This window comes from Stigmatopora nigra, chromosome 7 (genome assembly GCF_051989575.1).
Source record: "Stigmatopora nigra isolate UIUO_SnigA chromosome 7, RoL_Snig_1.1, whole genome shotgun sequence".
Lineage (NCBI taxonomy): Eukaryota > Metazoa > Chordata > Actinopteri > Syngnathiformes > Syngnathidae > Stigmatopora > Stigmatopora nigra.
In genome coordinates, this window is record NC_135514.1 from 1,151,377 (window position 1) to 1,174,820 (window position 23,444).

The 23,444-nt window shown below is 39.3% G+C and overlaps 2 protein-coding genes across 7 annotated transcripts in view; one reads left to right on the top strand and one right to left on the bottom strand.

The window, feature by feature from the left end:
* adam22 (ADAM metallopeptidase domain 22) overlaps positions 1-23,444 on the bottom strand; it is a 43,298-nt gene that overhangs the window by 1,452 nt on the left and 18,402 nt on the right. Inside the window, exons 6-31 of one of the 6 annotated variants that reach the window (XM_077721557.1) lie at positions 22,931-22,997; positions 15,198-15,255; positions 15,045-15,121; positions 14,721-14,795; positions 13,643-13,714; positions 12,733-12,899; positions 12,496-12,580; positions 12,310-12,400; positions 11,711-11,762; positions 8,170-8,269; positions 7,972-8,043; positions 7,721-7,813; positions 7,559-7,639; positions 7,437-7,487; positions 7,293-7,356; positions 6,763-6,868; positions 6,564-6,683; positions 6,333-6,501; positions 5,702-5,813; positions 5,111-5,201; positions 4,837-4,890; positions 3,719-3,919; positions 3,345-3,445; positions 3,200-3,266; positions 2,142-2,231; positions 325-448 (exon numbers count right to left, since the gene is read on the bottom strand). In XM_077721557.1, the coding sequence (XP_077577683.1) occupies positions 325-448; positions 2,142-2,231; positions 3,200-3,266; positions 3,345-3,445; positions 3,719-3,919; positions 4,837-4,890; positions 5,111-5,201; positions 5,702-5,813; positions 6,333-6,501; positions 6,564-6,683; positions 6,763-6,868; positions 7,293-7,356; positions 7,437-7,487; positions 7,559-7,639; positions 7,721-7,813; positions 7,972-8,043; positions 8,170-8,269; positions 11,711-11,762; positions 12,310-12,400; positions 12,496-12,580; positions 12,733-12,899; positions 13,643-13,714; positions 14,721-14,795; positions 15,045-15,121; positions 15,198-15,255; positions 22,931-22,997 (2,440 nt within the window). Of the gene's footprint in view, positions 1-324; positions 449-2,141; positions 2,232-3,199; positions 3,267-3,344; positions 3,569-3,606; positions 3,920-4,836; positions 4,891-5,110; positions 5,202-5,701; positions 5,814-6,332; positions 6,502-6,563; positions 6,684-6,762; positions 6,869-7,292; positions 7,357-7,436; positions 7,488-7,558; positions 7,640-7,720; positions 7,814-7,971; positions 8,044-8,169; positions 8,270-11,710; positions 11,763-12,309; positions 12,401-12,495; positions 12,581-12,732; positions 12,900-13,642; positions 13,715-14,720; positions 14,796-15,044; positions 15,122-15,194; positions 15,256-22,930; positions 22,998-23,444 lie in introns of those variants that run through there. The other 5 variants (XM_077721560.1, XM_077721556.1, XM_077721561.1 and 2 more) reach the window with 5 other exon arrangements.
* On the top strand, positions 16,159-19,651 carry cldn12 (claudin 12). Its single transcript, XM_077721565.1, has 3 exons — positions 16,159-16,320; positions 17,165-17,393; positions 17,483-19,651. The coding sequence occupies exons 2-3, from the start codon at positions 17,175-17,177 to the stop codon at positions 18,305-18,307; spliced, it is 1,044 nt and encodes a 347-aa protein (XP_077577691.1). The 5' UTR covers positions 16,159-16,320; positions 17,165-17,174; the 3' UTR covers positions 18,308-19,651.

Below are 23,444 nucleotides of genomic sequence, written 5' to 3' on the forward strand. Positions count from 1 at the left end.
CGCGTCGGCCTCATAGCCCTGAGGTCCTGGGTTTGAATCCAGGTTAGTCCACATGTGTGGAGTTTGCATGTTCTCCCAGGCCTGCGTAGGGAAGGGAGAACAAGCAAACTACACAAAGGTGGACCAACCTGGATTCGAACCCAGGACCCCAGAGATGTGAGGCCGACATGCTAACCACTCAACCACTGGGTCGTCAAGTGTGTCAGACATTTGAATAAAAACTATCTATGGCCCTAACATCTGTTTTACATTTTGATGGGATTAAGTTTGGATTGCAATCCACATCAATTTATTGTAATGCCCATAATAGAAAAATGAACTGACCCTGGCGCTCTGCCTGTTTGCTTTCCTCTGGTCATCGGGCAAGGGGGGCATGGGATAAGGGTATCTCCTGCTGGATGCAATCGATCCTGTCGAAGAAGTGGGGGACTTGGCGGGAGAAAGCGTCCTGCGGAGAAACCAGTTGAAAACAACAATTAATGTAGAGAAAAAAGAATCATAAGGTAGCATTAGGAGTAAAGGTGTCAGAGGTTGCGCGTTCGGCGCAAAAGCACGCATTCACTAAATCATAATCGTCAGCTCGTAAGGGCAACAACCTTAGTTGAGAGCGGGGCAGTTCCCAGCAGTGCAGCTGCACTCGTGTTCCCTCACATGTTGCTTCTTTGTTTTTGTTCCAATGAACTTGAGAACAGAGCAATGCTGGGTAAACAGCAAGAGAAGCCTCAGACGAAGACACGCTAATAAACCAAGGAGCCGCCATGAACCTGAGCCCGACAATGTGGAGGAGAGAGGGGAGGGGTGAGAAAATCAAAACTGAGGTCCTGGGTTCAAATCCAGGTCGGTCCACCTGTGTGGAGTTTGCATGTTCTCCCCAGACCTTCGTGGGTTCCCTCCGGGTACTCCGGTTTTCTCCTATATTCCAAAGACATGGATGCTAGGCTGATTGGACACTCTAAATCGCCTCTAGGTATGAGTGTGGTTGTTTGTCTCCTTGTGCCTTGCGATTGGCTGGCCACCAAATCAAGGAATCCCCCGTCTCTGGCCCAGGGTCAGCTGGGATAGGCTCCAGCACCCCTAATGGGGATGAAGCGGCTCAGAAAATGAGATGAGAGAGATACTTTCCAAACCGCTTAACCCGTGGAGGGTGCTGGAGCTTATCCCAGCAAACGATGGACACGAGGCATGGGACACACTGAATTGATGGGCAGCCAATCACAGGAGACAAAGGAGAACCCCAGAATTGAAGAGGCAGACGAGGCTAACCCCTTGTCCACCCTTTTTAAGTAGGAAAAAAATGTGAATTAACAGAAAATTAAAAATACAAAAAATTAAAAACTTGCTGTAAGAGAGCAGGCAAGATTACGATCTAGTCCATCCCAAACAGAATGAAGCAAGTAATAGCCAATGATTTGTCAAAGTAGACAAAATAGCCATTGTCAAACAGTACAATTTCAGCCAATCAAATGCAAGTATTTTAGTAATGTAGTATGTCCACATCCATCATAGAAACAATATTAATTCGCTCCTGGAAATGAAATGCATTTCAACACGTCCCACACGGAGAATGAACAAAGATAAAGCGAGTGGTTCAAACAGAAAATTTAAAGTGTGTGTGTCTATATAGCCTTGGGGGGAAATCACATGATGTTTTCTAATTAGCTCAGACATCACGAGATGAATAATTATATTGAATATAACCACGGAAACAGGCAGTAGATTGAACCCCCCCCCCCCCCCCTGAGCCCTCCCTCCCTCCACCATCTCTCCTCTGTTGTTATGGTAACAACATGATAACGGGCAAAGTGTTCAGAGTGGCAACCTGCGGTCAAATGGGGGGGGGGCAGAGTGGTCACACAATTGGCTGACACACACACACACATTTGACGACACAATGATTAACATGCAGAAGTAAGAGGTTATGTCGGAGGCTTAATAGAAAACAGATAGCAACATTCTTTTTGGGACACAAACGAGAGGAGCCAGACAAAAACAACATGAAAAATCCCGTACTGAGAGTATTTTTGTTTGTTTTTTGTTTTTGTTGATTATATTATTCCATCATTTTTGCCATAAATCAAAAGCAAAGAATATAACTAAGAGGACGAGGGATTCAAGACAAGCAGGACAGTCTGAGATGATACCTAAGATAAGGTCCTTGCGTGTTTTCGTTCACATCTTCTACCCATTTAGTTACATCATAATAGTCAGTTTTGTCGTGAGGGGTTAAATACCTGTGAGAGGGGGGGAAGGGATGATAGACACAAACAAGGAATGAAAGGATAGAATAGGATCAAGTGATGAAAGAGGAAGAAAGACATTTTAGAAGCGCAGAGACATCCGGAACAGACAGCACCATGCGACTGGACAGCGGATGACATCCGTGGAACAAAGACATTGCAAAAGGCACATTCTAAATCCTTCCTACAAGAGCTGCCCGCTACCATGGGTGGTCTTTATGTTGCTTTCGTAAACCGCAAATCCAGAGACGATATGCTTGAAGATTTGTTTAGTGTTTCACCCCTGTTTTTGTACTTTTTGCACTGTCGAAAGCACATCAATTTTTCAGCCTTCCGAATGAAAAATTAAAAGCCTAATATACACTCACCGGTTACTTTAATAGATAAACATCCCAGGTTGAACCTCTCCAAATTGCTTTAATAGTAATCCCCCGAATATCGCGTATATCGCTCCCATTCAAGGACTTGGTTTTAAAACTCCCATAAACCATTTTTTTTATATTCATATCAAGCAAATAAGAACTATTTCCAATGTGATTACAGTATTTACATTTATATACAGTAATGCCTCGAAATACGAATGCCTCGACATACGAGTGCCCCGACATACGAGCAATTTGATTAATTATATAATTAAGTTTAGTGTAAAGTTAGATTAAATTTATTTTTGAGTGTGTCTGCATCGAAATCCAAGTTCATTTAAATTTGTTCATGTTGCGTTACGAGCGCGTTGCCATGCAAAATGTTTTTCCAAGCCAACATCCTGTTTTGGGTGGTTTTTCAGAGGGTTGGAATAAATTAATTTGTTTTTAGTTCATTTCTATGGGAAACATTCATTTGAGTTACGAGCAAATTGACATAAGAGCTCAGTCCCGGAATGAATTAAGCTCGTATCTCGATGTACAATAATAGTCGTACTATATTTTTACAGAGCTCAACACGGCAAGTCATTTCGAACTTACTCAGTGGAGTTGGAGCGAGCGCGAAACTTCTTCCCTTTCACTTTCTTTCGATGGCCGCTCATGTTTCCTGGCGAGAGACAAAGGCAACATTTAGAAAGTCTACGTAGAGGGGAACTCCTGGGGATAGGGGTTAGGAGGGGTACACCTTGCCAAGAGTTGCTCCGTGGTCGCCCATTCTCGCAGATGTCCGAAATGTGTTTGGCATCTGGGATCCTCTCGCTCCAGGAGTGGGACAAACCGTTAGATCTATATAAGCACATACATGTCATTGGAGAGAGAAAAAAATCTCACGAGACATTGACTGTCTATCAAAAAGGAGCTTTTACTGGACTCAAAATGGGTTGGACATTTAGTAAGCATACGATACATAGAGAGAGAGAGAGAGAGAGAGAGAGAGAGAGAGAGAGAGAGAGAGAGAGAGACTGACCTGCATCCCATGGAAGGCGCCAATGTTAGCGTTTATGCACATACTGAGACAAAATAGTGAATGAACGAATGACAGATGGTAAGATGGCACACCTGAAGCCAAAAAGTGAGATGTTCTGCGTAATGGATGGGATGGAAGGAGTGAAGGACAGGGCACAAATCTGAAGGTGCGACAGACACGCTGACCTCTTCTTTGAGCTGCAGCCCGAGTTGGTGCTCACGCCAGGCGGCATGTCGCTGTAGAAGGAGTCGGCGTCGCTTGGCTTGGTCACGTAGTCGCCTGGCGGCATTTGTCTGTGCATACAAGCCGTCTCAGTTAAATTACTTTGTGTTATCACGTATGCCTCATTCCAGAATTGGAGGACATTTGACATCATGAATGTCACATTTCAAAACATCTACATGTAAAATACCAACCATGCAGCTGCTGAAAAAAATGGTTACGTAGTATTGTATGTCATAATAATAGTGGTAATTATCGTGGACATGTCTGGTCTATATTATCCGCGATATTTGAGGGATTACTGTATTCCATTTTCATCTTATAAAAATACCCAGCAAATCACCGTTTTTTTTTTTGTCCCAATCCTCCTCAGGACCAAATTGACTCTCAAATAAGACAGTTAAAATGAAATGGAAAGTTTTTTTTTCATTACTTTCCTTATAGGAAAAATTAGGATTCATAGTTAAAATAATATCTATTATTTATGTTTCCATGACATTTTCTAGGTAGAAGAAAATTGACAATCACACGAATCAAATGGGATCAGGATTTTTGATTATCAGATAGTTGCTCAAAAGAATGGTTAAAATAATTATATGTCGTCACTTCTATTTTTTTAAATAGCCTCACTCTATATTATGCAACGATCAGAATAAACAATAATTTGATATTCCTGTGAGGCAAATAACATTAGTTTGCCTTTGCAGCCTTGTCATTGAGATTGTTTATCACCCCCTAATAAATCCTATCATAAAAATTGTGCCATTGATCTGTTAGCTGAGCCTATCAAGTCTTTGTTATTATTATTATTATTAATATTACTATGACCAATGTGTTGTAGAAAATGAGAAATGTGATTGTTTTTCCCAATGTCCTCCAATTGGATCTGGATTTGAAAAAATATATATATACTATAATCAAATTACAAAGAGCTTTATGTATAACACTGTCGTGAATATCAGAATTGTCAACCGTTGAGTGAACAAACCGGCAGAATCTTCGGTGAACCTCGGACTCCACGTAACGTCTTCGCTTGTAGCTCCTGTGAAAAGAAGAACCGATACTTAAGAATGCTGCCCAATTTAGTTCATCATATTCATTACGTTCATGCACAAAGTTGTATATTTTTCTAACACGTAAAACAAACAAAAAATTAAATCACCTCTCTCTTTTAAAAAATCTACTCATGATTCTATTATTAAAGCTTCCATTTTTGGATGGAAGTTGTTTAGTGTGCAGTCTTGGGTTGAAAAGTGACTCACTTGTAGCACCAGGCCGTCACAGCCAGAATGAGGGCGAGGAAGAGGATGGAGCCAACGATAGCGCTGATGACGATGTTGGTACTGGTAATGCCTGACGGACAGGAAATATAAACTTTTGTTCATTGTCTTTGTTACTTCAAACCATTAAGAGGGGACTCAAAACCACATAACATTTGGCAAGGAGAATGTCAGCGGAGAAAGAGAGGAAAACGTGGGTTCAACACCCTGCTATGTTTTAGATCTTTCTATAGGAATCACCGTGTTTACCATTCGGGGTTAACATGGACAATTAAACATTCACTCAAGCTGGAGCCGGGATGGTAAAAAAGGGAAGAAGTCATTTACAAGAAAAAAAAATGAACTCAACTCTAACCTCATCACTCCATCAAAGACATCAACCTGTCAACAAAGTGTGTGTAAAAGAAAAAAACAACAACAACAAAAGAAAGTATGAATGGTGATGAACTTTAACACAGGCAAATAACACAGAAACATATCAGAAATGAGGTGTTTTGTTGAATGAAAGAAATAAAATGTGGCTAATAGGAAGAGAGTAGAGACTCCATTACAAGATAAAGTGTTCGGTCCTACCTGAAACAGATGCAGTGGGTCCCACAATCAGATAGCTGAGAGGTGAAGTGGAGTTACAGTCGTCTCCGGCCCAGCCCAAGTAACACACGCACTTCAGCTCACTACTGCACACCTGTACCCACATGAAAACACATTGGAATTCATAGAAATCTGTCAAATCACTCTATAATTCACCCCCAAAAAATTATCTGGGTTCATTAGTAGATTAGGGATATGGAACCTAAGGCTCATGAGCCATATGTGGCTCTTTTGATGGGTGCATATGACTTTATAGCTATGAGTGTAAGGGTGAATGGTTGTCCGACTCCTCGTGCCCTGCAATTGGCTGGCCACAAATTTAGGGTGTCCCACACCCGATGTCAGCTGGGATAGGCTCCAGCACCCTCCACAACCCTTGAGACGATAAGCGGTACAGAAATTGAATTTTATATATATATATATATATATATATATATATATATGCGTATTAGTCTCTAGCCCAGCCATACTTTGAAAAAAAAGTAATTTATAGTCTTTAAATTGATTTAAATATAGTAATATGAAATTTCAATGGGCTTTTATTGTCGCTGTTCACGGTGCTGAAACGTGATCATTAGTATTGATCATGTATTTTTGTGTGAAAGAGCTGTACCCCGTGTCCCGAGCAGATGACTTTGTCGGTGGTTCCAGGGCAAGTGCTGAAGTTGAACTGCTGGACGGGGATACATTTGCGGTTGAAACAGATGCGGTCAGTCCCGCAGGCCGTGCCGTCCTCCACGTAGCCCAGATCCGTGTCGCCGTCAATCAGCACGTGACCGCCACTAACACACACAAACTCAGTCATTTTGACAGTTCTGTTGATTTGTGAGCAAGGACCACATACCTGCAGTCCAACGAGGCGCTGTGTCTCGCCACAGAGAAGGAGGTCAGGCCTGTCGGCAGGTCTCCCAGTCGCGGGGTAGGGGAGATGTTGGAGCACAGTAGGTATCCGCAATGAACGTCCCTGTAAAAACACAAAGTGTCAGTAGAGATGCGTGGGTTTGAGTTGGACTCTAACGCATATTCCAAAAGCGGGAACTTACTGCTTGTTACATTGGATCCACGTGTCTTTGTCCTTCCCACAGTTGCCCTTCTCAGTGCCCTCAATGTTGAGTTTCTCATAGCAGTACTTGTCAGCCGCTGTGGCTTCTAAACGGTAAAGTAGGTTGCTTGTCACATTTTTTACTCATTATGTTGATTACATTAGAACGTCACCACACACTGTTAAACAGAACACGTCGTTTTTTTTTCAGGTTCTTGTGTAAAATTAGAGTTCCAACCATCAACCTTCAAAAGGCGACAACCACTTGCAACTTATGTTTTTGGATAAAAGTGATACCAACAGCTAGCAAGCAACTATTAAAACTTATCATATGTAGTAGACCTTTTTTAATCACTGTATTTCTGATTGTTTCAATAGTTAGATCACACAGAACAGCCCTCTGGTGGTCAAGTTATGGCGAGTGTGACAACCAACCTATATGAGAACAAACCTGGTTCTCCCCTACGTGAGACAAAGTCACAGATGAGAACACACAGACTGTACTGTTTTAAACAGGAATATTCAACTTACTCTCTCCCCAAATGTACTTGCACTGTTTGTCTTTGGTTTTGCATCTCCCATTGAAGCAGCGCCCCTAAAATAGGAGGTTTATACAATTCATGAGCATAACAACTATTGGGATCAAATTTCAAATGGGACGAGAGGACGTCTCACCTGATCTTTCTCGCACGTGTAACCATCCATCTTGTGTACATTTGGTGGACACTGTCAAAGCAAAATATACTGACCCAACTTTCCCATCACACGATTGGCTGAGAGTAAAATCTTGCTCTTACCTGGCTGGAGTTTCCTGTGCAGTTTTCAGGTATGTCGCAGTCATTCACCGCATCCCGACATACCACCCCCGTAAATTCCATCTTAGGGATCGTTGGGATGACATTATGATGTCAAATGGGCAAATTCAAACTATATAGGATTTAGAGTGACTTGTTACCCACCTGGCAGTTGTCGCAGCAGAGCCCATCGCTACATTTAGAGCCTTGAGTCAGAGTGCACTTTTTACAGCAGTTTTCTCCCTCTCGTGTGCACTCCTGTCAAAGAGAGCAGCTTTTTTTTAATACCGGCTCCTCCAAATGCGTCCATACGACGCCATATTTTGAAAATGTCATCATCAGATAACGCCGTGTTCTCATCTGACATAGTTAGACCATCACATCAACTCTTTAGTGTCTCATTAACAGCATCTCACCAAGGGGCTGCCACAGTCACACTCCTCCCCGGTTTCCACAAAGCCGTTACCACACTGAGGAGGGTCCAGCAGCTGAAGGATAAACGGAATTTGTAAAATGCCACTTCCATCAAAAATTTTGGCCTACTTCTAACATTCATTCGTTCATATTGGGAATGTAAGGAGGGAAAGAAGAACTGTAGTGAGGATTAGGCATACTTTTTGAGGCTTGTTGAAGAGGCAGGTTCCGCCACCACTTGTTAGGAAGCTGTGGTATTCCTCCACATTGCAGTCGGTGAACCTCTTGGGTAGGTGGAAGCTGTTCAGCACAACCACAGCGTAAAGGGGGCCGTACTATGAATGTTATCACTTGACACAAGTTAGGAGAAGATGCTTTCTATGACTCATATCTTAAGATTCTAATAGAACTAGGAATAGAATAAAATAGAATAAAATAGAATAAAATAGAATAAAATAGAATAAAATAGAATAAAATAGCATAAAATAGAATAAAATAGAATAAAATAGAATAAAATAGAATAAAATAGAATAAAATAGAATAAAATAGAATAAAATAGAATAAAATAGAATAAAATAGAATAAGATAGAATAAGATAGAATAAGATAGAACAAGATAGAATAAAATAGAATAAAATAGAATAAAATAGAATAAAATAGAATAAAATAGAATAAAATAGAATAAAATAGAATAAAATAGAATAAGATAGAATAAGATAGAATAAGATAGAATAAGATAGAATAAGATAGAATAAGATAGAATAAAATAGAATAAAATAGAATAAAATAGAATAAAATAGAATAAAATAGAATAAAATAGAATAAAATAGAATAAAATAGAATAAAATAGAATAAAATAGAATAAAATAGAATAAAATAGAATAAAATAGAATAGAATAGAATTGAGAATTGAATACAATAGAATAGAACTAGGAACACATCTAGTGGCATTTTGTACTATACCCAAGTGATTCTATAGTCCAAAAAATTGAATCTTATGTTTATATAAGGCTGTCATTTTAACATTTAATGCATACCCCCATCCATGTTAAGTGTTGTTATTTTTTAACCAATATTCTGAAGAATGTAAGCGTGTACTACATAAACCCCACTAGTACTTTAAGATTTTAAGACTATCTAGTGGCATTCTGTACTATGCTCAAGTGATTCTATAGTCCGAAAAATGAATCTTATGGATGCATTTTAACGTTTAATGTATATCCCATTCATGTTATGTTTTTTTTATTTATTTTGTACGATACTCAAGTAATTCTATAGTCCTAAAAAATGAATATACCCAATCCATGTTATCTGTTTTTTAACCAATATTCTGAAGAATCTAAGCGTGTACCCCCAAAACTTCTCTAGTACTTTAAGATATTAATATTAAAATACACCAAGAGACAGAGTATTCGGGTATTGATATCGATATGCAGGCACACTATTAAATTATTCAGCTTTGCTTCCTCTGATTGTGGTACAGATTTGAACATGTTTTAACCCAAGTGAGGGTTGATATGAAAGAAGACATAAGGAGAGAGAAAAAAATCACACATTTGCACACGCTGCAGATAAACTTGTGAAAATAAACCAGTGAGCAAAGTTAGGTTATTTGAACATGCAGGCGCAGTAAGGTAGAAAGAAGCTGGCGTCAATGGTCATGACTGAGGTCACTCCTTGAAAAACATTGAAGTGTCTGAAATACCACTGAGTCATACCCCGGTGTATCTATTAAGGAAACCCAATCAAGAGGGATGTGGACAAGTTTATGGCGAGACTGACATTGCAGACAGTATCAATCGACTGCGCATGGGCGAGACGAGCGATGGAAAATGATGAAAAGAGCAATGTGATGCTACCTTGGAAAGTACTGGAGTTCCGCAAATAGTGGCTAAACTGTAGGTGGTTAGGAACAGATTTGGGGAATATCAAAGAATAGTAATACCCGGTGGTGCCTTCAAATGATGAGACAATTACAAAAACACCATAGATGGGTTGAAGAATAGCCTCCACAACAACATTTCGCAACAGTTGTTTCAACACAAATGGTGGCTGATAATATAATATTTAAAAAACACAGAAATATATAACTTATATTGTATTTAACCTTTTCATTGCCAACATCTATTTTGTCACTGAGTATCTCATGTTGGCTATCTCAAATGACCCTGAAAGTCCTTTTAAAAAAAAAGATGAATGGGTGGAGGGAAAACCCAATTTTTTCCAAAGGAAATACGTCTATTTCAGGGAAGCTTTTCTGTCTTGGGGGTATGGCATCTATAAAAATAAAACATAAAAAAGGAGCAGCCACTATTTGGGGAAATATTGAAAATAAATAAAATCTCAACTGAGTCTCCACCGATTTAAGCCAAAGAATACACATTCGGTCAGACCACAACATTAGGTACACCTGCCCAAGCTAATGAGATCCAGCACAAATCTTTGAAAAACTTACTGTTCTTACAAATATGGTAATGATCAGTTTTGATTGACACTACTAGAGAGGTATTCATTTGACGATAGGCCCATTGTTCATTATTAGAGGGGGGCGGGGGGTTGTAACTACTGCTACTGTTTCTGTAACAGTATGCATTCCAAAATAAGCCTGATGTTGAATGAATACTTTCCGTCAGTTTCCTCAAAACCCAGCTGTGCCATATTTTAAAAGTGGATTATTTATACTCCATCTCATAGAGAATCAGGCATCTCTAATGATGTGTCCACTTAGTATAGTATAGAATTACAAATGAAAGATACTGTTCAATAAGATGCGGAATACAGAGTGCGTATCCAAACGGCACGTCCGACTGTATTCCTTCACATCATTTGAACAAACAGAGTGTCACACTTTGTTAGGGTTTTGGGTTAATGGGTGTTTTTTTCCTTGTATGTCCAGTCCACGCGATTGTTCATGAGTTTCACCTGGTGTGATTTTTTCTGCCTATCCATCCCTTGTGTGACCCAGGTATTTGTGATTGTCATCAACCCCTGTCTGTGTATTTGAACCCCGTGTTTTGGTACTTTGGCAGTATTCTGTTATTATTTCTCCGCAGGTGCGGAGCAAAGTGTAACATACAAATACAAATAATAAAAATGTGGACAGATGTACAAACTGAACAGGGGAGACGCACACTGACGAACAGGCAAACATCACTAATGGCAAAACAATACTCCCTTCACCGACGTACAAAAACACAGGGTTTAAATACACAGACAGCGGTTGATGACAATCACAAACACCTGGGTCAGATGAGGGAAGGAGTGTCAAAAGGAACACATCAGGTGAAATCCATACAATTAAGTGGACAGGCCACAGGAGGAAAACACATCCATCCGCACAAAACCCCTACAAAACGTGACACCGAAGTTTGGTTGTGATGGCTGCCAATCGTTTTGCCAAGGCCGTGATTCAGAAGACCACAAGCAATGTTCTAGCCAAGCTTCTGCTCACCTGCTGTGCCATTTGGGATTGAGAGGGAACGCAAGACACATTTAATAGGGGGGAGTGTTCATCTTTACAAAAAACGAACCACAAATAATCACTTTGGCATTCATGTTATTTTGAAGGAAACTATATTTGCAGGAATTGTACCATAAAACTGCAAAAGTACACATACTAGTCATGTTATGACAACCAATTTATGGTTACAGCAATGTTGATGTGCATGAATGACAGCTAACATTGTGGTATTATGGTGTTTTGGAGTGATCATTTGTTGTCTTTAAGAGTATTTTTACTTACCCAGCATCACCCATGATGCAGCCTGACCAACGATCTTCACACTTGCACTCCCCTGAGGAAAAACAACAAAATTCAATGTGCAAATAACACTAAGGGTTTAATAATCAAAATTACCTGAGTGATGATAAAATTGCTGTCGTTTTTGTAGTATATGCCCCTGCATTGAATCTTGCGATTTATGATTTAATGAGATTTATTTATGCATTTTTTTATTCTAAAAAGCTGCATCACTTTTGGTGCAAATATATATCACAATGCAGACACCTGCAACTTATGGTCCAATGTGATTTTTATACGAATCATCGCAGGCTAACATATAAGTAGTTTATACAGCATTGCACTAAGACATTTACATCAATGTGCAAGATTATTACCGTAATTCTTGTTGTCTAAAGCCATTTCATTATTTTTTAAATGAAACTAGTGTTTTCTAACGAGCAATGATAATCAATGCTACCATTGATGAGCAATGTGTTTAGTGTGTGCCCTATGAAGCGTTCATTAATTTGTGAATTAATTATTGTGTGAATTAACTCGCAAACTAGCCGCCCCTTTAAGAGATTTCTTTCTGTATGATGTGCTTTAATAGATCACGGTACCATTCATGATCCTCTTCTTGTCCGAGAAAATGCCAATGTTATGCGCGAGGGACTGAGCCAGATTTATAGCCATCACGTCTGTTTTTCCATACTGATGAAGGCACACAAAAGGACAAGTTGAAAATGATTAAATTAGTCTAACTATAGACAGGAGAATAGAATAGGTGTACTTAGTTCAAAGCTTACTTCATTGACACCTCCTCCTTTGGTAAGGGAGCAAACCCCACCCATGTAGGAAGCACCACCCGAGTCACTATGAAAATGGTTCCCCCTAATAAAAGCAGGACAGCAAAATTTAGTCAGATTTTGTACAAAAAGTACTCATGCACAGTGGAGGGAGGATACCTATATGCATTCCATAATTTGGGGAGGCTTGCGAAATATATCATTGTATCAAATACTCGTTTTCACAATAGCACTCACGAAAAGAGATGGACGGAGTCACATCTCTCCTGGATGAAATCTTTGCGGTACTTCATGAACTCCTTCAGTGTCACCCTAGGGTCGTCGTCGATGTTGAATTTGTTGTCAGCAGACCAGGTTTCCATGGCAACCAGCACGATCCTTGTATTCAATTGTTCTTTGAAAATCTAAGAAAATTCAAGTGAGAAGATTAAAAAGGATCGAGAGGATTTTAAGAATTGGACTGTAGTGACCATTGAGTGACAAAGGCTCAGAAAATTGTCATTTGAAATGATGAAAGTTTTGTGTCTTGTCTATGGTTTGAATTTTCCTAGACAACAACCTACTTGGGATTCTGTAATTTTGCTGGGGGTTATAGAAAGTCCTTCAAGGGACACAAATATGATGATGTATGATGATGTTTTATTTTACATTCAGCTGAGGTTTCATTTGTTCGTTCGAACTGCATACTAGGCCAGATTGAATGCATGTGTGGACTGTTCATGGCCCAGTAGTCATAAATTTAATAAGTTGTCACTTGAAGAAAATGCTACAATTGTAACTACATCGAGCAAAAAACAGGAAATTCAACTCACACATGCAAATCAATGTGAATTTTCCAAATCCGATCTGCTTCATATGTTCTTTCTCAAGGACGAGACAACAAAGCTCAACCTTAACGAAGCAATCGGCTTACAGTTGCGACCCTGCGAAGGTCTTATTTCCACGGCAAAGTACACAAATGAATAATCTAACATTAATATTGGCGCTACTATGGCGTCCTCAAGCAAAGTACTCATGCTTATGACTGGTTTACAATAGAGTGAGTGAGTGGGCCACTGTTTAAATGAGAAATCAGTTTGATGCCCATTGCAGGAAGTGCTTGTGGCAAGCTTTTGGAGGGGGGTGGGACGATCGATACATTTCTTACCATGTCAGCCATATTGACCACTGACTTAGCATAGTTATTGGTGTGGCCGACAGAAAGGCGATGCTTCTTGTACTGAAGGGGGGAGGAAAAAGAAGACACACATTAGAGTAGAAAAAATCTCAAGGGAAAGTCATTCAAAATAGGTAAATATAAAAGTCATTATAATGTCAACAGGTTCTGATCAATTCTAGGGAAAACAAACAAACTGCAGAAGAAGTGTTGAGGGAATATAGGGCTAGTGCTATAGGGAATATATATATATAATATAAAGCTTTGCAGACTTTGAAAATGATTAAAATTTTATTTAGGAAATTAACATTTGGCAATAACATTTAAAATATATAATGTCCTTCATCCCATTCACTGAACTCATTTTATCTCTCATCTCATTTTCTGAACCACTTTATCCTCATTAAGGTCGAGGGGGGTGCTGAAGCCAATCACAGCTGTGACCAGTGACCTGTGATCCTATTTATGTCTAAAACTGTTCCACCAAAATTTGACAAAACATCCCCATTTTCCCAAATAGTATGCAGTCTAAAATTAAAAAGTGGGTGACTAAAAATTAACTAATTGCCTGCCATTGATAACGATAGGCATCCAATCTATTGATACTGGAGGACCAGTTGGAAAGCCTCATGTTTGTCTTTGATATCATTACAAATTCAATCCAAATTGAAGAGCTAAGCATCCCCAGATCAACTGCAATTTCTACTTTACCGGAAAAATAGCACTGTATTATACACTAATTCCAGCAATAAATTAAATGCCACTAGATGACAGTATAAAACAACCATTCTACTCATGTTAGTTGTCTTATCATGCTAAAGTATGTATACATAGTGTATATACACCATTTCAGTTTATTAGTACACATTTTAACTTTGCTATATAATTGTAAAGAACTATGGAATATTAATAATATCATTATGTGCACTGATAATAAAGGTTTGTCCATGGACTGAAAAAAATAGTACGTCGACTATATTCCATAGGAAAATTGTCTTGAAATTATAAATTGAGAACAAGGTATATCACACTTAACATGTTTATAATGCGGGAACATGCTACTACCTACCATTAAATGGTCATTGATCACCATCAACTCAAGATATTTGACTTCATCTTCAACACTTCGGGACGCATGTGGAGCCTGTAAAGAATGACCTCCATTAAATTAATCAAATAAGTTACATGTCACGTGGCGCCTAGCAACACCACATCACATCATTACTGATAAAATCGGCTGGGCTTTTGTGGCCCTCAAAGAAAATAATTCATTGAGAGGATGATCGAGAATGTGAAGGGACGCTGAGTAGGAGGAAACTGTGTTCTCTCTTTTTAGTTTTATGCAATAAAACACACCTTTTCGTGAGATGCTGGCTAATAAGTCTGTTTATACCTGTCTCTTCCTTCTACGGTGAACAACTCTTGAGCCAAGAAATGGAGGAGTGGGAAAGGCTGTCTCGGGGAAATCACCTAAAAGAGGTTATTGTTAACATTTTTCACCTTCAAAATGAATCTTTTTTTCATTAAAAACATTTAATTTTACCACCATGTAGATCATGAAGTCCATCTGGCCTCCCAGATTTGTATACCAAGTGAACATTACCCTGAAGGACAGAAAATCAGAACAAGAGTTGACACAACTGTTATTTTTTTTAATCCAGTTTCATGAAAGTCTTATAGTAAAAGTATTAATGGGTGAGCAGGCATCAATCCCAGATGACATTTTGAGACACTTAAGCAATTGTTCATTCATACATATGGCCAATCTCAAATAAAAAACTAGCCTAACTAACATCTTACAATCACACTACATTCTCACAGAAATCTATTTTTTAGTTTTTTCCTAAATGGAACAAAATAAAATAATATTAATTACAAACAAGTAGAAAAACAGCCTTCAAACGGCACTAAGGTCAACATTTACTGTTTTTGTAAACACAGTTTTACGGACTGTCCTGCTCTTAAATCAATTTAACAACTTAAAGTGACTCCATTAAATGGATAGAACCCAGTTTATACCACTCATGTGACTATTAATCTTGAATGAACTGTTTTTATTACTTTTGAATGACTTCCACTCCTCTACCGTTTATCCTCACAAGGTTCTTGGGGTGTCCTGGAGCCTATCCCACTCAACTACGGGCACCAGTCGGGGGACGCCCTGGCTTAGTGGCCAGCCTATTTCAGTAGTTTTCTCTTGAAAAGCACTAATTAGCAGAGATATCTAAATAAAATCAAGCACACAGTTTTATTATCAAGAAAGTGAAGCTTTCCGGTGTGGGTTTTCTATGGGTACTCTGATTGCCCCCCACATGATGGGATTGGATTTTACAAATTGTTACACTTTTTCTTAGATAAAAGTAAAAAGGAATAACCATTTCACAATTACAGCGCTATTTTATGGTGATTTTATGATTTATCATGTATTATATTATATATTGTTTATTTTTTTCTGTTCACGACGCCTGTTTGGTTAACCTGCGAGACTGAAAGAAGGGCAAACTAATCTCATCTTCACCTCTCTGTGGAACATCCTGTGTACGATGCCAATGCTAATGCTACTAACTTCTCAACTTGAACTGCAATCTCTGATCTGCTTTGGTGTTCAAAAAATGTCCAGCTGACATGCAGCACCATTCCTTATAAACATTAACCGTCTGTAAAAGAAGGTATGTAACCAATCAATCGTGGTGTCGAGTATTTTTGATGTCAGTTTTAATCAGATGGGTTAAGAAGAGTACCGAACGAAACTGGTTGTAACTGTGCTAACAACATACGAACGCCAGCTTCAAACTCGCCTTTAAAGTCAGATCGCCTATTTTCCTACAAAGGAAAGCATTTTCTATTACAAACGTTTAAAGATTAAACCGCTAAACTACAGATTTGGGACATAATTGAGAAGTTTGATAACCACAATGACTTATTAACTCATAGGCTGCCATTGACGGCGCTCGACGTCCAATCCATTTTGACTGGACGTCCATTCCCCTCACCCGGTCCCCGTTAGTCCCATCGAAATCATCGAAGATATGTATATTCTAAATTATCTAGAAATATTGTCCTTGTTGAGGATAAGCAGTCTGGAAAATGAATGAATAAATGAATGACTAAATATGAATATTGTATAAAACACATCCACCTATTTTAGCTTGCTCCAACCCTCACACCAGCCTCCACCACAGAGTCCCTGTTACTGTTTACTTATGAAATGAGAGCATTGTCTCCAGGGTAAATGATTTCAGGTCAATTACAATGGAGTGGTGGTGAATACAATAGGGCCACATAACGTTATGTTAGCTGTAGCTTACTTCATTAGTATCATCATTAATGTGCTCCTTTTCCACATCAGGGTATTTGGGGCTTGACAGCAAATCAATTTAATCAATTAGTAACGATAACTTTAACTCCTGCAGTATCATTTGAAATTGTTTGTGTGTTAGTTAAACCGTGAAAATGTTACTACTGAGATCTAAACATCTCATTGTTTATGCATTTCTTTCCTGCACTGTCAAGATCAACCACAATGTCTTGCCGGGACATCCACGCCACCAACGCCTTTGCTTTCTTCATCGCCTTTGTGTCTGTGGCCGGTTTAACGGTAGCAGCATTAGTCCCTCAGTGGCGCGTGACCCGTCTGGTCACCTTCAATCGCAATGCCAAGAACATCAGCGTTTATGACGGACTGTGGACCAAGTGCGTGAAGCAGGACAGCTTTTCGGGATGTTACTACTACGATGCCGAGGTACTTTCTGCATTTTGGGGTAGAGATTGGCCATTTGGTAATGCAAGCAACCCCAAATTTAAAGTTGTTTACTGTTCCTATTTTTTTAGTGGTACTCCAAAGTGGACCAACTGGACCTTAGGCTACTACAATTCTGCGTGCCAACAGGTTTGGCCTTCGGCTCTCTGGCCTTGCTACTGTGCATGGTCGGCATGTGTAAAACCTGCTGCTGCTCCGACAAGCCCGAACCAGACATCAAAACCGTCTGCTGCCTAGTGAACAACGCTGGCTGCCACCTAGTGGCCGGCGCGTTCCTTTTCTTGGGTGGCGCCGTGGCCATCGCACCCTCCGTGTGGTTCCTGTTCGGTACCAAAGCGCTAAACGACCGATACGACCACATTTTCTCAGATGGCTTTGCCCCGTACGTGTCCATAGGCTGTTCTGGAGGGCTGATGCTTGCCGCCCTGCTGATGTTCATGTGGTACTGCATGTGTAAAAAGTTGCCCTCGCCCTTCTGGTTGCCTCTTCCCTCCATGTCCTCCTCCACATCTAACCAGCCACTCACAGCCAATGGATTCCCACCGTCGCCGGTGTACGCTCCTCAAGCGTTGCCGCCGCAGGCCTACCCTCCCACGGTGATCGACACGCAGCAGTACGTACCGGCGCAGGGCTACATTCAAAGCGTGGCTGCCCCTGCGCCACCGCAAGTGTACATGTCTCAGATTTCTGCGCCGGATGGTTATGGCTCTGAAGTGGGAGGAACACAGGCCTACAGCTACGCGCCCTCTCAGAGCTACGCGCCCTCTCAAAGCTACGCGCCCTCTCAAAGTTACGCACCCTCTCAAAGTTACGCGCCAAGCTACGCCGGCAATCGCTATTCCACCCGCTCTCGGATGTCTGCCATTGAAATTGACATTCCTGTAGTGACACAGTAAGAAATGTCCTTCCAACTCAAAATTAATATTATTTTCTCAGAGCGTCAGCTGGAATTTATTGTTCTACTGTAATCGGGGATCTAAATTGCTGATGATATAAGTGAACATCAGTACAGTATATCATGCATCTCAAATATCATGGCTTGACTACATTGCGTTTTTTTTCATGGGTGAGTTTTTTTGTAAGTTCATAAAAATGGGAAAATCCACGCTGAAAGCCCCCCCCCCACCCGTCTCTGCTTGCTACTAGGACACAGCACTGAAGTTTTTTTTTTTTAATAGGGGTGACCCTACTTTGCGGTTTTTCGTTTATCGCGCCATTGGTCTACATTAACCGCGATAATCGAGGGACTACTGTAGAGTGTTTTGGACACGTTTCCGGATATGAAGGAAAATGCACAAAAAGGATATATTACGTAGAACAATACTTAAATATGTTGTAAACTACACTGAATGATTTGTGAGTGCCTGCATACTAACACTTAACTGGATGCCAAATGCCAACCATATATTAATTGGTTTTCTGTTACAGTGAAACGTCTCAATTCAAAAACACTATGGGTTTAAATTCGGTTTTCAAACTAAACCAAAAATACAACAGCATCTTGACTTGAGTTGCCGTAAAGTCTTTGTATTTTTGCATTTACTCATTAGCAGTGAATGAGCTAATTACCCTGCGCCGACTGCACAAAGTTCAACAGGATGTACTTTTACAATATTTCAGTTATTCCAGCACTGTAAAATACTACATCTTCAAAACTTGTCAAGTCTTATCTACTAATCAAGTGCTAAACTACACGTGTAGGCTTCAAATTAATGTTACTTATAAACACTTAATTTTTGACTTGATATTCCACTGTGGATTGTGTAGCCTTTCTTTTTGTAAGCCTTTACACTGAATGTCTAATGCTGTCAGTTTTATACAATTTTTGAAAATCATAAATCGGGATGAAGGGCATCGTCAATGCTACAATTTGTTTAACGAGCTGTTGCTCGTGTGATGTTGAAGAAGACCAATGCACTAATTGAGTACTAATGTTACGTACTTATCGTGCCACTTTACACTGCCTTAAACTGTTACTTTTTTGTGGTTGCTAATGTATTACAGTGTGACTTGTACAGAATGATACTGGCATAGAAGTCTTTTGTTTTTAATTTAAATGTGGTAGAAACCTTAGATAGGACTTTTAAACAATACTGAATGGATTTTCTTTTGTATTTTTTTTTATAATGTAGACAGTATAGAACTTTTATTGAAAGAAATATTTGTTGTTGTTGTATTAGTCAACAATTTTTTTTTCCACATTCACATCTTTTTCTATTAAATCTAACCTGTCATTTTAATTATGTGGTACTACTTCTTTCAGTACATAGACTAATTTGTAGAGTGAATGATAAACTAGGATAATTTGCCAATACTAGATTACTTATTTAGTTTGGTTAAATTCAGGAGGCAAAATATTTGGATAGACTCAAATTACAACAAATTACAAGGCTGACTGGGTCTGACAGTCAAGTCAATGTGGAATTATTTTGATTGGATATCCTGACTGTTCAGATAGTCAAATATTGTTTCGCCCTCAGAAACTGACAATAATGAGGTCGTTGATGTATGACGTGCCCCGGGAATTAATAAGAATCAATCTTCGTGAACACCATAATCTCAAGAGAGAGCAACGTCAGATGATTAAGATCTTATTTTTAGCTTCTTGGTGTCTAGTCTTTTCTTTGAAGTCAAGTAAGCATGTTAAATAAAGTGGCCGGCAGCATAAAATATAGCAATGCAGCTATTTGATACCACCATTTAAAAAACAAAAAAGTATTTGCTGACTTCAGTGGCCAATGAGGAAAAACCGTTTAGTTCCACAAGTACAGCACATTGCGTTATCGCTGACTGACCAGCTCCTCATTTGTCTTGGCCGGATGAAAACTGCGTACTCAGACTCTGCGGGGTGTATGCAATGGATGGGATTAAGGATTTTAACACAGATGGCTTTCATATGTTGTTTGGCTCCAAAGAGATGGGGCGGAGCTGGGGTTGCCACGGGAGACGGCATCTCGCTGAAGATGCAGACTGCCTGCCTGGCTCATGAATATAAAGCACCCAAGTGTAGCGCTGCATATGCGTTTACAGAATGGATGGTAAGAAACACCCCCTCTTTTCAGACCTTGTTATCCAATCAATTGGCTCTTCAAGCAAGCACCCCCTTAAAAAAATCTGCTATGATACCAGCGCAAGAAACATTTTTCCATCCCCCACATGCAGCCTCCTTTATCCTCACTCAAAAGCACTCATGCTTTGTCAGCTCACATTTCAAAATAAACAGTAGCTAAATCATAAAAAAAAATATTGTAACGGTATATTCACAGGACTAAAAGGAACAAATTGTAATACTGAATTTCACTTATCTACTCACGTGCAGATATAATGTTTATACTTTGGCTGGTCTTACGATTTATACTTGTGTGAAACTTGTATGCAATATATGTATATATATGTAATTATGCAAATTCTGAAATATTTCTTCACACTGACGGACATGGCCAAGAAATAAACATTTACAGTAATTTGTTGTCGTATTTTCTATGCATTGTGTAGCTAAATGACTATTAATGTTAGCTGTTAAGGGTTTTTTTTAGACCTTCGTAGCTATTATTTGTAATTATCCTTATTGTATCTGCTTTATATTCTCTTATTTCATATAGTAACTTAATACTCTGTTAGCAAAAGTTAAGTTAATGAAATTAAAATGACTAAAATCAGAAAACACTGGTTACACTCAAGTATTTTTCTCAGTGTGCAGTTCATTCAAGCTCTTTTGGCAATTTCACGATTACTATATTCTGACATTTCGATTTATCGTTAAATGTTTTATAAATGGGGATAAAAACTATTTTCTTCCTTCTCCGAGCAAATTTGCTTGAAAAAGCAACTCCTGATTTTGATAAACAAAGAAAAAGTCAAAGATGTATCTAGCCTGCTCATCATTTTGGTTATTTTAGCTGACCAACTGCAAGGGTTTACATAAATATTCCACAATGAGTTGTTAATGGTGCACCCTTGTGGAAAAAAAGAACCACATATGGTCATTTATGCTTGCGCATGCCAACGGCCTCTCAGCATCTTCCATCAAAGTGTACGCCATCACACCATGTGGTCAACCCTGGGAACACCTGGCAATGTGCACCTGCTGATTAACTGCTGCCTAATGCGCTTTCATGGCATACAAGCAAGTAGACATTGGATACTAGAAAATATGGCGACTGTGCAGGAAAAGATGGAGTTCCAAAATGGCTGAAACGCACATCCATCCTCCTGCCCTGATTTTGGTTTTAACATTATAACAGAAAACTCATGACATCCACATAATGGTGCTCAGAAGCTTTTAGAGGGCGTGAGCAGAAACTATAGCCAAAAGAGAACTCTTACTAATCGACTATTCAAGTCACTTGTCCCAGAATCATAACGGTTTCTCCCATCTGTTTGTCAACCTCCATAAACCAAGAAGAAACCTGCCAATTTTTGTTGAACAGACGGACTGTCCCCTTATAAAAACACAATAACGATTTTCTGGACTTTGCCAACTTTGATTCAGAGGCGCTATTTGACTTTGACTGGTCATCGTAAAACAGAGAAACAGCCAATGAGATTCACGTTATTGCGGTCTATATAAATCCAAGCAGTGTACCAAAGACAGGAAGGTAAACCACTACGCACAATCTCACAACCCACCACAAAACAGTGGAACAAGAGCTCCCTCTACAAATAAACAAAATAATCACTGCCCTAATAGCATGCACAGTTCAGTTGTATTTCACTTTTTGGTACAATGCATTTAAACTCTGCATGTTTAGGAATAATTTGTTTTTAAACCTTCATTTTAAAAACAAGTGCAATCGATGAGTTATTGTCAATTGTTATTTTCTACAGTATTTTAACAAAAACTTCATATATTTGCATGACAAACTCATTCAAAAACCACCAAGCCATGTAGTGTCAAACACAGTTTTCTCCACGGGCCACATTGACTAAATCACATAGTACTGATTGTACGGCACTCTTGTTTAAATAATAGAAGACTCTGATTCTTTATGTATACAGTATGAATGAGCTACAAAAGGATACACATTTGGCACTACTGCACCAGGCCAATCCCTGCTTTAAACTCTATAACGGACACTTTTTTTGCTACGAACGTCTGCCCTTTGAGCATTTACTGCCACAGACATTTAATATGTCATATAAGCGAATAAGTATGGACATATGTGCAAGCCAAAGTCCTTTCTCTCTTTTATCTCTTCTCCCTTTTGCCGATTAACGGACAAATCACGCATCTCCTGAACATTTTAATTAGAGTAGGCCCACAAAATCTGAGTCACAGACGTGTCTCGAGGCAATATCAGGCCCGTGTTCTGCTTTCCACTATGATACCTTTAATCGTTGTCTAATTAGCGCGAGATTTCTTTTTAAGGTGACCGTGTTGCTTTGTTCTGAGAGTTTGCAGGAAGATTGGCAATGCCTCGTGTATTAAGGGGCAAAGGGGGGTAAGCGACTCTGATTTCAATCCATTTCCCAAGGCAGATTATACAGCGACATGGGTGTGAAGAGACGACAGCACTTACGTGATTCACGGCGCCCTCTCCTCCCGGTTCAATCAGATATGTGTGATTGCCATCGAAAAACATCCCACTGAAAAAGAATGAAGAAAGAGTACATATGAACATAAAGAGCTATACAGTCAAATCTCATTAGCATGCAGGTAAAACCGTTTTTATTGCTTTATTTTCTCATGTTATCCATCAGCTTTGTCCAAATTGATTTCAGTCACCCATAATGGGATCACAAAAAGGAAAAAGAAGAATAGAATGTACTGTGTGACAGAAAGTGAGCAATATTTAATCTAGAAAGCTAGTTTTTCCCTTAACCTACGCTTGACACCAGATCACATTTCAAAGTAAACATCTAAATTATAAAAACACATTGTAACGGTATATTCATAGGACTAAAAAGGAACAAATTGTAATACTGAATTTCATTTATCGGACTCCTGACCCCAAAAAAATGAAATAACATAATTAGCCAAGTAACACTTAAATAAATCGTGCTTAACACATAATAATCGTACATATGCTTTGT

What these genes read in the sequence shown, in the direction of transcription:
- cldn12 (XM_077721565.1), top strand. Translation starts at nt 17,175, where the DNA reads ATGTCTTGCCGGGACATCCACGCCACCAACGCCTTTGCTTTCTTCATC. An exon ending in GTTACTACTACGATGCCGAG is followed by an intron (nt 17,394 to 17,482) that starts GTACTTTCTGCA and finishes CTATTTTTTTAG; the next exon opens with TGGTACTCCAAAGTGGACCA.